This window comes from Tamandua tetradactyla, chromosome 19 (genome assembly GCF_023851605.1).
Source record: "Tamandua tetradactyla isolate mTamTet1 chromosome 19, mTamTet1.pri, whole genome shotgun sequence".
Classification (NCBI taxonomy): domain Eukaryota; kingdom Metazoa; phylum Chordata; class Mammalia; order Pilosa; family Myrmecophagidae; genus Tamandua; species Tamandua tetradactyla.
The window spans coordinates 56,324,030-56,341,473 of NC_135345.1; the positions used below are offsets into that span (position 1 = coordinate 56,324,030).

Consider the following 17,444-nt stretch of genomic DNA (forward strand, 5'->3'; position numbering starts at 1 on the left):
TGTAAATGTGTTCCAGTAGCCATGTTTCCTGATGATTAAACAATGATATAGCAGGGAAACTTGGGAAATAATGCAAAATGAGTATAGGGTTTCTGTTTGGGAATATAGGAAAGTTTCAGTAATAGAGGATGGTGAGGGTATCACAACATTGTGAATGTGATTAATCCCATTGAATGATATGCTTGGGAGTGGTTGGAAAATTTATGGTGTATGTATGTTCCCTCAACATAAAAAAACAGAATGATCAACTAAAGAGACAATGACAGTTTAACGCAATACATGTATTTGAATGGAATCTAGCAGGGAAGGAAAAAATACTCAGAGGGACATTTGGAAAATTGGAATATAAATAGTAAGCTTTTATAGCAACATTAAATTTCATGAACTGGATAACTACACTTAAGGTAACTGCTCTTAAGGTGGTTATATATATATAAGTGAATATCCTTGTTCTTAGGTAGTGGTAAGTGTTCAAGCACCATGATGTATGCAACCTACACTCAAGTGTTCAGAAAATGAATTGATAGTTGGACAGATGGATGGATAGAATGATGGCAAATGTGGCAAAATGTTTCAAGTGTTGTATCTGGGTATCTGGGAAGGTAAGGGTATGTTAGAGTTCTCTATATGGAGTTTGTATTATTTTTTAAAGTGTCCATAAGTTTCAAAGTATTTCAAAATAAACACTTAAAAAATTACAAAACAATTTCTGTTAAAAACAGATTTTTCCCATTTTTAAAGTGAGGACAAAAATGTCACGCCAAGATTATTGGAAAGAGCAGATTTTATGTTTGTAAAGTAGCTAGCAAAATAGTTGGCATTTAATAAATTATTTTATTAAACAGTGTTTTAGTTTTTTTAATATATAAATAAAATTCTTTGCACATTAGAGTAGATATGGTACAGTTGTCTGTATTGTTGATTGGATTAAACAAGTGTTTCTTCAGTCTATTTTCTATAGTTATTTTGGAGGCATTTTCTTTAAAGTTAAATCCTTTTGTTAGCACTAATACTATGTAATCTATATTAATAGTAATGGTTTGATGATAATGATATTTTTAATATTAGAGGTGAATTTTACAGATGATGGTGGTGTTCAGATGCTGTTTGCAAAAGAAAGCTTTGAATAGTAATGTTATGAAAGGGCTTTGTAAACTGTAAAGTATTCTATAAATGTTAATAATTGAAGTTAATCTTCCATTTACAGGAGGTTTTTAATGATTAAAGAGCTTTCCTGGCATGAAAGTAAATATATAACTTAATATGTAATAACCTGAGTAAACAGTTATAGAAGAACATAAAGTTATTTTAATTATTGAATCATTAAGGAAAATTAATGAGGAAGGTTGTTTTTGGGTAATGAAAGGCACCTCATATTGTTATTGAAGAAGACAGAATATTTGGATGAGCCACAAAAAGTCTGTCAAATATTCTTTCCCTTTATTCAGTATAACTAAGACACAGTTTGAACACATTATTAGACCTATAACTATAGTATCTGTGCATGCTTTATATCTAATACCCACAATGCTATGGAAACCTGACCATCTTTCTGATAGGGCAATTAAGCATTTCTGTAATGCTAAGTATTGCCCTTTTGCAACTATGATTAGAGTTTAAAGAGTAGTCCAGTCATAATACCTGTGTGTTTTATTTAATATTAATTTTGTTCAATTTATTGTTAACCTTTACTTCATGGAAAAGTTATTTTACTTCAGGGAAAAAGGTATTGAATTCACAAGCATTCCAAATAACACATAATTGTTCCATTTCTTTAAAGATGTAGCTCTTAGTCCTCAATTATTCTGTTAGAAGACATGCTTGTTTTATATTCAGTTAGCAGTAGAGAAAGCAGGGCCACACTTCTTTATCTAAAACTCTTGGAGTCAGTTGTGGTTTTAGACTTTTTCAGATTTTGTAAAAGTAATACTGTTAAATATACTGTATATTATATACCACCTCTCCAGTGTCTGGGGCTGAACCCTATAAACACATTAATGTTTCTGTGGCAAAAAAAAATATGAATAGTTACTCCGAACCTATAAATAGCCTCATGTCAGTTCAGTTCAGATTTTGCCCCTGTGTTCTGTTTCTTGTTATATTGAATTGGTCCAGTTTTGTGAGTACTTCTGCCATCTCTGATGCAGTTTCCCAAGTTAACTGGAACAGGTTTCAGCCAAGTGAATTTTAGAAGTATAGTGGAAGAAAACTCCCCAGGAGACTAATTTGAAAACTTTAATAAAGAATGGACTCAGATAGTGATGGAGGTTTTAGTACTGGGTGTATTTTGCACCTCATCCTTCTTACTCTAAACGTACTTCTTAATTACTAGGGAATTATTATTTCCTTAGGCCGGGAATTCTTCTTTCTAGATATTCTGTATTTATAAGAATTTTCTTTAAACTTCATAACCACCAAGTTCTTATTTTGTGTATAGAGTGAAGAATACAATTAGGTAGATGAAAGAAAACTCTTTCAAATTAAAATAATTGAAATTCTTTGAATTTGGGATGTTTAAAAGTTACTCTTTATTGACTAATATAATGTCAATTTACAGTTACCTTTAGGTAACTTTATCAGGAAATGAGTTAACCAACCCCCAAATGGTGTCATTTAACTCAGTTTTCACAAAATACTAACGAGTAACTTCTGATTATCCAGCCAAATCAGGTTGATTCAGAATGACTTCAAATAAATCTAGCTTGTTTTTGCCCTTTCCTTATTCTTGGTAAAGAATTTTTAAGTTTTTAAGGGAAACTATTCATTTATTTCAACTCCCATCTCTTTGACACTGACTTGAACTTCTAATATGCTGACCAAGTAGCAGAGAAGAAGTAGTTTGACTTAAAAAGAGGGCTCGGGCAGGCCATGGTGGCTCAGCAGGTAAGAGTGCTTGCCTGCCATGCCCGAGGACCCGGGTTCGATTCCCCGTGCCTGCCCATATTAAAAAAAAAAAAAAAGGGCTGGGTCAACTCTGCAAGGGAAAACATTGCCCCTGTATGTGGGACATGACATTTAGAGATGAAAATCTCCCTGACAACATGGGACATGACTCCCAGGGATTAATCTGGCCCTGGCACCTTGGGATTGACAACACTTTCCTGACAACAGATATAATAAGGCATTAGTGGCTAAGAGAGATTAATAAAGTCGAGAGGCTATTCTGGAGGCTACTCTTATGCAAGCTTCAGTTAGTGTTAATTGCCATGGTTTGCTATATCCCAACCAACATCACTTCTGTTAATTCTTTTTTTTTTTCTACATGGGCAGGCACCGGGAATCGAACCCGGGTCCTCAGACTTGGCAGGCAAGCATTCTTACCTACTGAGCCACCGTGGCCCGCCCATCTGTTAACTCTTAATAACACCTAGGGCTTGGACTGAGACTCTAAAAATTCCATGCACTAAGTTTGCTTTCCTGGATCCTGTAACTTCCAGAGGGTTCTTAGGCCAGATAGCTCCTGAAACCTAGAGGGACCAGCCCCTCCAAAATTATTGACTAATTACATCCCCCTGTCCTTTAGTGTTGATGCCCTCTCAACATGAAAAAGTCAGAAAGTGCATTGCCTAAAGATCCCTATAGAATGAGAGAAGGATCAAAGGAGGAGGAGTTACAAAAGAGAATTGGAATTTAGCAAACAGTATGACTGCTCAATCACCATGTTGATATTTCTTTTAGCCTCTTGTGTTTTGGAGCAGCTAGAAGGAAATATCTGAAATAGTGGAATGGCAACCCATAACAAACTCTGAAATTTGTTCTGTAACTACTTGTTGATGTATACTTTAAAGTTTATTGCTTTTTCTTTATTTTTTATCTCTATATATTTTACAATTAAAAAATGCTTTAAGAATAAAGGAAGGATAACACATGAAAAAAGAGGGCTGGGAAGAATTTTTAAATATCAATAACTAATAGGCAATTGCAGTTATTGAATCTGGTTAAAATGATTTTTTTGGCATGTTTTTAAAATGGAAGTGAGATTCAGATGAGCAAGCTTCCAGTTGTAGCTTTCTTCCTGTGCGACTGGAGCCAATTACTTAACCCATTGAGCCTCAGTTTCTTCTTTTAGATCTACCAGATCTGTCTTTTCCAAGGCAGAAATCAGGATACATCGTATGTCTAAGACTGCTTGTTAGCTTATTAATTTACTTATATGAAAGTCTTCTTGAAATAAAAAGACAAAATAACAAATCAGTTTAATGGAAAAGTTTTAATTACATTATTAGGGATTTTTCTTGAAAGTCCAGAATGTAGTCATCTATGGTCCTTCTTAGCTCTAAAATCCTATATATTATACATTTTTATCTGTTTTAAATGCTATAAACTCTAGGTTATAATGGAAATTCCATTATAATCCATATAGGTAGAAATTCTGTTTTGACTGAGTTCCCTATTTGGTTTGTTTCTTAATACAGTATGTTATGCAGTTTATTTGCTTAGTAAATTGTAAAATGATATGATATGGAAAAGACAAGCTTGATTAAAACATTCATTCTCATTTAGAAGATGGAATGAATAGTTGATTTATCAGAGGGCCATTCTTGCCTGCTTATGTTTATTTTATGTGATGATTTTTAGTTGATACACACAGGATCAAAGAAGACAAGTAAGTACTTGATTTTTATTCTTCTATGTTCTCTTGGTTTTGCTTGGCTGCATTTGGTCATTGTTCAGAATTTTCAGTTGCAGCAGTGTTTCTTTATACTCTGATATTTATTTATTTATTTATTTATTTACTCACTCTAGGGTCATGATCAGAGTTCAACTCTTGCTCAACACTCTGTTGAACTGACTTTACCCAATCATCATCCATTTCATAGAGATTTGCTTCGATATGCCAAGCTGATGGAATGGCTAAAGAGTACAGATTATGGAAAATATGAGGGACTAACAAAGGTATGGATGTGACATCATGTACTCATTGACTATAGAGAATAATCTTTTATAATCAAGAGGTCATGTATTTCCCCAAATGACATTTTAAATACTTTATACTTTTTTAGCAAAAGCAGAAAATTTAATTTCTGAGTGCTCAATAACCAGCATTTATTTTATATACTTGGATAATGAGTAACTAAATTTTGAGATTTAGTATAAAATAGTATTAGGTCATGCTGTAGCCTAATGCTCATTGAATTTAGTTAAATGCTATACTCATTTCCTGAGTTTCTTTAAATGTAATATAGAAATTAGAAACTATAGGGAGTATGAAGATGTGTAAGTGAAGTATTTGCCCTCTAAGAATTTACAGTCTGTTCAGGTAAACAAGTATTAAGTGCCTCTTTATTAAGCAAACATGCCACTATTCCAAGCACTTGGGCCTAACAAGCAAGCCAAACAAGGGTAGTCCCTTAGAAAGTTTATAAGTCTAGCCTGAAGAACAATCATACATAAAATAATCCATAAAAAATTAAGTACTAAACTAGAAATGAGTTCAAATCTATGAAAGTTTAGAGAAAGGAGAAATCTCTGTCTTAAAGGCTTAGGGAAGAGATAAGACTTGAATTGGATTTTAAATAATTGTTGATTTAGAGAAGCCATAAATAAGAGGGAGGGCATTGCAGGGATGGGGAGCAAGACGTGTTGACAGTGGCAGGAAAAATATTCCCTTTTCCAAAGAATGAGGAGGAAAGCCTCACCAAAGCAGAAATTTCATATTCTAGAGCAGTGAGAAATTATTTTGAAAAAGAGGAGCATTCAGAGATGATGCTTGGCTTCCAGGAAGATGGCAAACTGGAGTGGAGTGAGTTCACTCCTGCTCCATGAAACAAGATAGAAGATGGGGAGAAAATGTCCAGGACTGCAGGTTTGGGGTGGTAGGAGTCCACCTTGGGTCTCCCATTCTGCCACTGGAGTACCTGTGCACTCTGGCCTCCCTCGTAATGGACCCTTAAGTTGAATTGTATTCCCTGCATGAGATCTGGACCTTGATTTGGCAGAGTGTAACCAACAGTTAAAGTGCAAAAGAAACATTCGGCAAAAATTAAGTAAATACAAAACTTTAGAAGAGTGAAGGAAACCAACTTGCATAATAACCGTATCAAGATAATCAAATTGCCCTGAACACAACAGAAAATCACAAAATACATGAAGATCCCAGCAGAAATGGCCCAGACAAACAACCAAATCAAAATTCCAGAGGGGACAACTACTCAAGGATATTTATAAAGAAATAAAGGATATCAGGAAGACACTAGAAGAGCATGAAGAATTTGGGAGATTAAATAGAAAAATGGCAGATTTCACAGAATGAAAGATACAGTAGACCAAATTAAAAACTACACTGGAGACACACGATAGCAGATTCAAAGAAGCAAAAGGAAGAGTAAATGAGCTAGAAGATAGAACAGTAGAATTAGAGCTCACAAAAGAACAAATGGCAAGAAAGATGGGAAAAATGCAACTGGATCTTAGGGAAATGGTGGACAAAAAGAGTCACAAAAATATAGGAATTACTGGTGTCCCAGAAGGAGAAGAGAAGAGTAAAGGTTTGAGAAAGTTAGTTGAAGATATAATCATAGAAAACTTCCCAACCCTTGTAAAAGACACAAATAAACACATCAAAGAGGCCCAGTGAGCTCCAAATAGAAAAAATCGAAACAAGCCCACTCCAAGACACATATTAATCAGACTCTCAGGTGTTGAAGAGAAACAGAAAATCCTGAAAGCAGCATGAGAAAAGCAATCTACTACATACAAGGGAAAACACATAAGACTAACTTCAGACTACTCAACAAGCACCAGGGAAGCAAGAAGGCAGTGGTATATTTTTAAGATCCTGAATGAGAAAGGCTTTCAACCAATAATTCTTTATCCAGCCAAGTTATCCTTCAGAATTGAGGGAGAGATTAAAATCTTCAAAGATAAAGAAAGATTGAGAGAACTAATCAAAAAGAGACCAGCCCTACAAGAAATACTAAAGGGAGCCCTATCAGCTGATAAAAAAAGATACAGGAGAGGAAGGTCTGGAGGAGGGCACAGAATTGAAGAATATGAATAAAGGCAATTTAAAACAAAGCAGAGAGAGAAGGAAAATAATATACAGCTCTGACAAATAAAAACTAAAGGACAAGATGGTAGAATCAAGAACTGCTTTTCCAGTGATTACTTCGAATATCAGTGGACTAAACTCACCAATTAAAAGATTCATACTGACAGAATGGGTCAGAAAACATAATCCATCTATATTCTGTTTACAGGAAATGCATCTTAGACTCAAGGACACAGTTAGATTGAAAGTGAAAGGATGTAAAAAGATCTTCTATGCAAGCTGTAGCCAAAAGAAAGTAGGAGTAGCTATACTAATATCGGACAAAAAGACTTTACATGTAAAGAGGTCATAAGAGACAAAAAAGGACACTACATATTAATAAAAGGCACAATTCACCAGGAAGAAATAACAGTCATAGATGTGTACACTCCCAATCAAGGAGCTCCAAAGTACATGAGGCACATACTGGAAAAACTGAAGGGCGCTATAGGTGATATATGACGAGTAATAGTGGGAGACTTCAATACACTACTCTTCACTATAGATAGAACAACCACACAAAGGGTCAACAAGAAAATAGAGAACCTAAACAATAAGATAAATGAATTAGACCTAATAGACGTATATATGTCATTACATCCCAAAACAAAATACACATTCTTCTCTAGTGCACATGGAACGTTCTCCAGGATAAATCGTATACTGGGACATAAACTGAGTCTCTATAAATTTAACAAGACTGAAATTATTCAAAGCGCTTTCTCTGATCACAACGAAGTAAAGCTGGGAAGTAATAATCACCAAAGAACCAGAGCTTTCACAAATATATGGAGATTAAACAACACACTCTTAAATAATCAGTGGGTCAAGGAAGAAATTGCTAGAGAAATCAGTAAGTATCTAGAGACGAATGATAATGAGAATGCAACGTATCAAAACTTATGGGATACAGTGCTGAGAAGGAAATTTATTGCCCTAAATGCCTATATTAAAAAGCAGGGATGAGCAAAACTTGAGGATTTAACTGCTCACCTGGAGAATTTAGAGAAAGAACAGCAAACTAACCCCAAAGGGAATTCAAAAAGTAAAATAATAAAAGATTAAAGCAGAAATAAACAAACTGGAGAACAATAAAACAATGGAATCAACAAATTTAGGAGTTGGTTCTTTGAGAAAATTAATAAAATTGATGGTCCCCTAGCTAGACTAAAAAAGAAGAAAGGCCACAAATAAAATCAGAAATGAGAGAGGGGTGTTACCGCAGATCATGAAGAAATTTTTAAAATCATCAAAGAATATTATGAACAACTATATGCCAATAAGCTAGATAACTTAGTTGAAATGGACAAATTCCTAGAAACACATGAATTACCTATACTAACTAGAGAAGAAATAGATCTCAACAAACCAACTGCAAGTAAAGAGATCCAATCAGTCATCAGAAATCTTCCCACAAGAAAAGAGCCCAGGACCTGGTGGCTTCACAGAAGAATTTTATCAAACTTTTCAAAAAGAACTGACACCAATCCTACTCAAACTCTTCCAAAAAATTGAAGAAAAAGGAACACTACCTAACTCATTTTATGAAGCTAGCATCACTCTAATACAAACATTGAATAAAGACAATACAAGAAAAGAAAACTAGTGAACATGGATGTAAAATTCTTAACAAAATACTAGCAAATTGTATCCAGTGCCACATTGAAAGAATTATACATTATGATCAAGTGGGATTCATACCAGGAATGCAAGGCTGGTTCAGCATAAGAAAATCAATCAACGTAATACAGCATATTAACAAATTGAAAGGGAAAAATCGCGTGATCATATTGATTGATGCTGAAATAGCATTTGACAAAATCCAGCATAATTTACTGATAAAAACACTTCAAAAGTTAGGCATCAAAGGAAATTTTTTCAATATCATAAAATTATTACTTTTTTTCTTTCTTTTCTTTGTATATATGTATGTTATATTTAATTTTTTTTTTTTTTACCATGGGTACGCACTGGGAACCAAACCTGGGTCTCTGGCATGGCAGGCGAGAACTCTGCCACTCAGCCACCATGGCCCACCCTATATATGTTATATTTCACAACTAAAAAATGGTTAAAAAAAAACTATAGGTAGTTACAGTAATATCAGATCAATTAAATTTCTGAAATAAAAAATTTTAAAATATTTAGTAACATAGCTCACTACTGTAGCAAAGTTGGTATTTGTAATAACTTTTTGCTTGATATTTTGAATCACACACAGTTTTGATAGTTAATCAAATGGTATTTATGATACTGTTTAATATGTAGAATTCAAGTAACTCTGATATCTGTTTTTAGATTTTTTTCCTTTCTTTTTTTTTACATGGGCAGGCACCAGGAATCGAACCCGGGTCCTCTGGCATGGCAGGCAAGCGTCCTTGCCTGCTGAGCCACCATGGCCCACCCGATATTTTTCCTTTCTTGCTTTAATTTTAAATTGGTTTATGAAACATATTGTACAGATAGGCTTTACAATGATTTCTTAGCTATATTTTTTTAGTATGTCCATGGATAAGCTAATTTAGATAGCCATTTTAGGTGGTTAAGATTTCCATATGTTAATTGTAAAAATATTTGTATTTGATTTCAGGAAAATATTTAGTAACATAGATCATTACTATAGCAATACAGATATTTGTAAGTACTCTCTATTTGGTATTTTGAAAACATTCACAGTTTGACAGCTGATCAGAGGGTATCTAAGTGTTTCATACTTAGAATTTAAGAACTTTTCTGTCTGAATATGTAGACTTTTTCCTTGTTGCCTTAATTTTAAATTGGTTTATGAAACTTACTATGCAAACAGACTTTGCAATGATTATACGAATACTTTATTTAAATATGCCTATGGGTAAGCTAACTAAGATATCCATTGTTGGTGGTTCTAAGTGTTGTATAATTTGTTTTCTTAAATCAAATAAATTTTAAAAGATGAGCATTCATCAAGCAGGGGGAAAAAAGATAAGATGGAAGAAGTTAATTATGAACCTCATGAAATAATTCAGATGAAATGAGATCTTGAACAACCAAGAAGATGAGGGCTGGAATAGAGAGAAGATAACAAAAAAAAAGAGACTCCAAAGACAGATGGCACAAGATGATGCCAAATTTGCTAGACTTGGAAGCTAAAAGAATAGTATTCTCCTGACTGAAAATCAGTAATTGAGGATGACTCGTTTATTTAGTATTGATTCAGCAAATTAATTGAGCACCTGTTACCTGCTGACGTTGTTGTAAGCACTGGACATAGAGCACTGACTGTAAGAGGCAAGTACTTGTCTTCTTAGAGTATATCCTAATGGAGAAAGATGAAGTTATCATATAGCATTTTAGAAGATGCTAAATGCTATGAAAAAAAATGCAGCAGGGAAGGGGAAGCAATGTTATGACTAGGGAAGATTGCGGTTTGCAGATAGAGTAGTCAGAGAAAGCAGCAGTAGTAGATGGCCATTAAGCACAGATTTAAAGGGTAAATGGGAGTGAGCATTATGGGTTTCTAGGGGAAACCATTCTAGGCACAGTGCCAGTGCTCTAAGTTGGAGACAAGCTTGGTGTGCTTGAGGAGCCTCGAGGAGGCAAGGCATTGGAACTCAGTCAACCAGAGGCAAAGCCTTAAAAGGGCAGAGAGGAAGGTAAGGACCGTGGTAGAGCAGAACAGATTGGGAAGGGACTGAGACCATCATTGTAAGGATCTGGCTTTTACTGTGAGTGAGGTGGGGGTTGAGAGGGTGGTGGAGAGCTTTGAGCAGTATGGTGACATAATTTGACTTAGATTTAACGAATGACCATGATAGTAATAAACCATATTTAGTACTTCTCTGGCATGCATACTGTGACCTTAATATAGGAATTAGCTAGGTTAGTTTTTTTTTTAATGGATTTAAGAATTTTTCTTAAATCCAAGAATTATTATCTAGCTAACTCAAATATTTAAAATATATAATAGCTAATGATAGTCTGGATATTCCTGGCTGAAAGAGCAGTTTACTTTTGAAATGCACTGAAGAAATATTTAAAATAATTCAGTAAAAAGTTTTTATGAATTTGCAGTTTAAAATTAGAAAATCCAAGCAATGCAGAAATCAATTTTAATTATTAGTAATAATTTTGTAGCAACTGTGGTCTGAAAAGATGTTCTTAAATTTGTAAAAGCGCCATGTTTTGAATCGTGGAGTGAAGATTTTGGAATTGTTGAGGTAAAGGCTCTATAATCACTTGTGTGATTATATGTAAAAATTTCCTAACTGGGAATTAGGTAACAACATCACCCTCTTTGTGTGTGTGTGTGTGTGTGTGTGTGTGTGTGTATGTGTGTGTATGTGTGCTACTTTTGCTAGCACAATTTTTTGCTAGTATTTGCCCCATTTTATTCAAAAAGGTACTTTCCTTTCAAAGTGTTTTTTTAATTGTGAAATATAACATATACAAAAAAGCAATAAATTTCAAAGTACAGTGTAACAAGTAGTTATAGAACAGATTTCAATAGTTGCTATGGGATACAGTTCCACATTTCACGTTTTTCTTTCTAGCTGCTCCAAGACGCTGTAGACTAAAAGAAGTATCAATATAATAATTCAGCAGTCATACTCATTTATTAAATCGTGTCTTCTCTGTTATAACTCCTTCTCCTTTGCTCCTTCTCCCTATTCATAGTATTTTTTAAATGAAGATTATCTTCTCCCAGGAAATTAATGTCTGTACATTAACTCATTTTACCTTTATACCTATTGAAATAATTATTGCAATCTCTTTCATACATCTTAGGTTCATGCTTCAGAAGAAGGCAGAAGGGTTAAATAGAAATTTATGCGAAAGGCAAATCGTGCATTCCTAACACTGCATTTATGTAACATATTCAGTAATAGGACATTCTTATATATCACGCTTCCTGGATTTTCTCTTTGAAGTATCTTTGCCCATTTAAAGTAAAATCTGGCTCCTTCTAATACCAAAATAAAATAAGAAAAGGAGACATAAACCCTGATAAAATGAATATTTTTAAAATTATAATAAAAATGATTTTCAAAATGGATGTTCATCTCCTGAGGTGTTTATTTACATGTTATCTGGCTAGCTATTGTAGGTAAGATTATTTTTATTTCTCAGAATTAGTCTTTTAAGTATTATTCAACTCCACTGTTGTGTTTTATTTTGTTTTGTTTTCATTCAACAGAATTCTGATTTGGAGATATCTTAAGGAAAAATATTTACATTACTGGAATTCTTTGCCTTTTGAAGTTTAGGAGGATTAATATTTTGAATAATTAAACATTAATTATATCTTTTGAAGAATTTTATACCAGCAGGTGCTTTGTCCCCTAATGAATATTCAAATAAGTAATCAGTAAGCTTTTTGCCTAATTGTGTTCTCTGTGAGTATCATTGCCCTATCTTTATATATAATGTAGTATTCATGAATGTAATTTCAAGTGAAAAAACAAGACTATAATCAACCTAGATGATTTATGGAATCATTCTGTACTTAGATTAATTTTGGTTGACAATATTAATGAGCTTTTCTGTGCAATTGACTTATTTCCCAGGAATATATTACTTCATTCTGTAATTTAAGCTCTTGACAGACTGTGTGCTTTGCTTCCAATCTAATGTGGTTGTTAAAATGTTATAAAAAACAGGAATATTACAAAAAAGAAAGAATAAAGAAGGGAATGAAAGAAGAAAAGGGGAACAAACCAACCAATGTTTCTTTAGTAAAAATGTATTAAATCCAGATAACTATTTGCAGTTTGATTGGATGTCCACAGCTCACACTTCTTGGCAAGAATGGGAAAAGCCCTCCTTCTCCACCTTTCCAAATTCTTTAGGTCTAAGAATCGCTAGTCATTGTCCCATTTGTACGTATAGCTGAATCTAAGCAAAGCCCTGATTTTGATACGCCTAATTAGGACCTGTAGAAAATAAGAATGTTTGGTCCTGTAGCTTAACTACCCAGTCACTCTCCTCCCAAGTATGACAATCCCTGACTATAGCTCTGGTTTCTGCACATAAGGCAGTTAATAATGGAGATGATTCATCCTCTCCTAATAACCTCCCCATGTTGACAGTGAGTCCTGAAGATTCCTCAGACTTCTTCTCAGCCTCAGTTTCACTTGAGAAAAAGTAAAACATGGAGGTTTCTGTAAGAATCCATAGTCAGCTCAAAATAAAGTTAAAAGACTGCCTGAGATAATAAAATGCTCAAATTCATGAGAGTTTAATTTTACATTATGTGCTATATACAGGGGCTAAAAGAATACATACTCAAAGTGAGAGGTGTCTTTCAGTATTTGGTCAATGAAAAACTGATACAGTCACACCTGTCTGTGGCCTTACCCATTCAGTGTGTTCTGCTAAATGCCTGGAAAAAAAGGTTTTCTGTAATTTGAGCCCATTGAAAAGTGAGGTTGCCCAATGAAATAGTAATTAATTTTAGAGTATATTTTAATTTATGTATTCTTTTTAATTTTTTTATACTTTTAAAGTTAGACAAAGGTCAGGGTAAAGAATTGCCCATTTGGTTAACTTTTCTTGCAGAGATTATATGGGAAGTGTATTGGCCTACCAATTGAGAAAGTCAGGGTCTTTATTTTTATTATGTTTATTTGTATTATGCTTAGTTCAAATACTATTTTACAATGATATATCTGTAAAACATCTAACAAAATCAGTGGTGAACTCTGAGTCAGCAGACAAATATTTACATAATATGTGCGTTTTGAGAAGTGCACCTGATGTTTAAATCAAGATAAACTTGTTTTAAAGGTGAATATGTTAATTTGAAATAATAAGTTGGGGGGAAAATAAAAATAAATTAAAAAAAAAAGAAAATTGAAGCTTGGATTCCAGGATAAATTTAAGAGAATCACCAGGTATAATTTTTCTCCTTTGAATTATTTAAATTTAGAGTCTGTCTATGACATTTAACTAGGAGTTGGAAAAAATGTGTAGTCTTCTATTGTAGAGGAATCCCACCTGAGGTATAAAATATTTTTATGTGATGAGAAGATTCAAGTAAGTTCATTTTTATGCTAAGTAATGTTTTCATTTAAGCTAGAATAAATCAAATCTGTTTTAAGAAAATAAATTATTTAATTATGAAAATCTTGGGATATACTCATTAAATTAACCTACTTACGGGTAATACCCCAGGCTGACAAGGGTTCAGCGAAACTAAATGTACTCCTTAATTGTCATTGACACTGTATATTAGTTTGATTATTTTTAAGCAAAATGGCAGTATGGAGGAAGAGTCTTTAAGATTCCCGTGTTCTTTGGTCCTGTAATTCAAGTCTTAGGAAATCACTCCAAGGAAACAATTCTTTAGAGCTGAAAAGCTTATTGTAGCATTGTCTGTCATAGCAAAAACATGGAAACCACTTAAGTGTCATATGCTAGGAGATTGGATTATTAAATTGTGGTACATCAAAAAATGGAGTACTATGCAGTCATTCAAACAAATCATGAAGACTGGACAGTCATGGACTATGTATATGAAAATAGCTTTAATTGAAATAGCCTATTCAGTATGATTGCAGCTGTATTTAAAATATGTGAAAAAATATGTATAAAAATAAAATAGAAGTACTTTTTAATTCGTATTTTTAAAAATTTTTGGTATGTTATAATGCCTATGCAATTTTTAAAAAAGACAGAAAAATCATCCACTTTGTGTATCCTCTGAAATGCATCAAAGTTTTCAACCACAAAATTTAAAACAAACATGAAGGATTTGGTGGGATTGAAAAATGGAAATTGTTATTTTTGTTTTATTAATAAGTATGTTACTTTTATTTAAGAATTACATGGATTATTTATCACGACTGTATGAGCGAGAAATAAAAGATTTTTTTGAAGTTGCAAAGATCAAGATGACAGGCACAACTAAAGAAAGCAAGAAGTTTGGTAAGCCTAGGCACCTCAGTTCATTGTCTTCTTTTCATATTAAAAATGTTTTTATTCATGACAAATAATTCTAAGACTTTTTAGGAAGGTGGTATAAGATACAGTAATGAAAGGGCAGGCCTAACTATGTTGGTTTGATTTATAGGTATTTCATAGAACAAATAATATGTATATCTGTAAATATTTTTTTACTAGTTACAATTCTGTACTATGTGAATTGACAGTTATTCAATTGTGTATTCATGCTATAATTAAACATGTATATTCATAGGAAACACAGTTGGCCAAAAAATGAAATGCAGTCTAGTAGAGAAAGTATTAGGCTATGAGCTTAGATGTTGAGAGTTCAGTTTCTGACACCCTGCATTTTATACCACTTGGGGGCAAGTCACTGTTCTCTTAAGTCCTTGCTCTCTACAGGAAAATGAGAGGAATTCCTGGCTTCTGCTTTTTTCTCACTGGCTATTTTGAATCACAAAGAAAGTTTTAAGTGTTTTCTTCCCTGCCAAAGCACTATAAAAATGTCGCCAGAATTTCTCCTGTGATTATACTTTATTTTTCCAAGGAGATATATTTTTAAATGTATATTTGTTGCTCTTAGTTCTAAGTATGTTAACTAAAAAAACAGTATTTGAAAGGATAGCCAGTGAGATTATCAAATTGTAGGGGAGGTGATTTGCCGAGGCCACATTCTGCTCTTGCATGCATCCATCCCTGGAGTTCCTTTTGGATGGAGTTCTGTGCCTATTCAAGTCAAAACCTGGCCTTAAATGGCTACCATGTGTACTCCCCAGTGTGTCCGCGTATCTCCCCTTTAGAATAATGAGTCTAGCATTTGCTTGTTGAAAGGAGCCTATGCCCTCAGCAACTTCAGGAAACAAGATTGAAAATTAATAGCATATCTTTCCATTGTTCTTTAGGACAGAAAAGACTGTCTTTAGTGGGTAAAATTGCTTTTGTTTCCTCTTTAAAGAAGTACTAATATATTGATTATACTAGTCTAGACATTTGAAATGGTTTGACTCTGTGTGTGTATATGTATATATAACAACTATATATATATATATATATATATATATATATGCAACACTTTGTTGAAGATACTTTTAAGTATCTTGGGACAATAGGCTTTTGGAAACAGAAATGCTAACTCATCCTAAAGGTTAATTGTTCTTAAACAGCATTTTGTTTATACCCTTGTTAATGTTTTCACTGTGGATATGTTATGCATTTTAATTTTTTTTTTTTTAGTAAATAGTATATTGTTAATGGAGTTACATGTTTAATGTTTTCATTAAGCATATTTGTCACCACTTGTTAGTGAATCTCTTATTTTGTAAAGTCTCTTCTTCAGCGTATAGAAACTAGACTTAAACGGGGAACTTTTCTAAAATTCATTAATCGCAGTATCATGAAAGTTTATTAAACCTAAGATTCATGTTAAGATAAATGATACAATAAAAATATTATTTAACTAAATATAAGAGTATCTAGTGATATAATCTATTAACCTATGAGAGACTTAAGTTTTTTTCTTTTCTTACCCCTTGGGTTGTTCTTAAACTACCTTGTTAAAAATATTTTAATTAACCTAATACAGATTTTGAAGGAACTTTTATATTCTTAAAGCAGTGTTAAAGTTACGTCTCTTCTATGTATCTATTAAATAATAAGGTAATGAATAAGAGTAATTTGTAACAATTGATGGCACCAGAAAATTAGTTTCAGTTATTTTGATGTAATAGCTATAAGAGAAGAAAAACTAAGTAATAAACATAATTCAAAAGATAAAAACAGTTCAGTTCATCTTTGAAAATCTAAAACTTTGTTAGCATTTTTAAGAAAAATTTCAAGTTAAATACAAATAATCTGCGATGTTTTAAATAAGAATGAAAGTTAATTAAAAAAAATTTTTTGAGTGATTCAATTAAGTTTAAATGAACCTTTAATAGAAATTAAAATAGAAACCTGAAATTTTGAAACAATAATTTTCAGTGAATCAAAATTAAGTAATTATAAATAACATTAAAATGTGTTTTGTTTTTTCTTGCTCAGGGAGTTCTGTATTATGAATGTTGATGAGAATACAAAGTTAGTTTGAATGTATCTAAGTTAAAGGCGGCTGGAAAGAATCTTATTCTCTGTGACAAGGTCTTTATGTAGGCCATTGCCTTTTTTGATTAATAGGTCTACTTTGAAAACCTCAGAATTGTGGAATTTTTCCCCCAGGACTGATACTTTGCTAATTTCCCCTTTGTACTCTACAAATGTACTTAATGAAATGACAGGCAAAGGAAATTTAGTAATTATTTTTAAAATCATTAGTTTTTTTTCTTTCTATAGCTAAGATAAAATGTATATATCATGTTAGTTCATTAGTTGATTTTAAATATATATTTGAATAATTGCTCTTCCCTTCCTATTTAATATTCCAAATCTTGCAGATGGTAGGCCAAAATCATTTTTCCATTTTGTTTTATCTACTAAACAAGAAATTTTGTTGACCTCAGAG

At 32.9% G+C, this 17,444-nt stretch overlaps 1 protein-coding gene across 5 annotated transcripts in view; it reads left to right on the top strand.

The window, feature by feature from the left end:
• The window catches only part of EXOC1 (exocyst complex component 1), a 70,092-nt gene that overhangs the window by 34,174 nt on the left and 18,474 nt on the right, over positions 1-17,444 (top strand). For all 5 annotated transcript variants that reach the window (XM_077136920.1, XM_077136919.1, XM_077136921.1 and 2 more), the window contains 2 exons: positions 4,747-4,896; positions 14,827-14,932. In XM_077136920.1, coding sequence (XP_076993035.1) covers positions 4,747-4,896; positions 14,827-14,932 — 256 coding nt within the window. The remainder of the gene's footprint in view (positions 1-4,746; positions 4,897-14,826; positions 14,933-17,444) is intronic.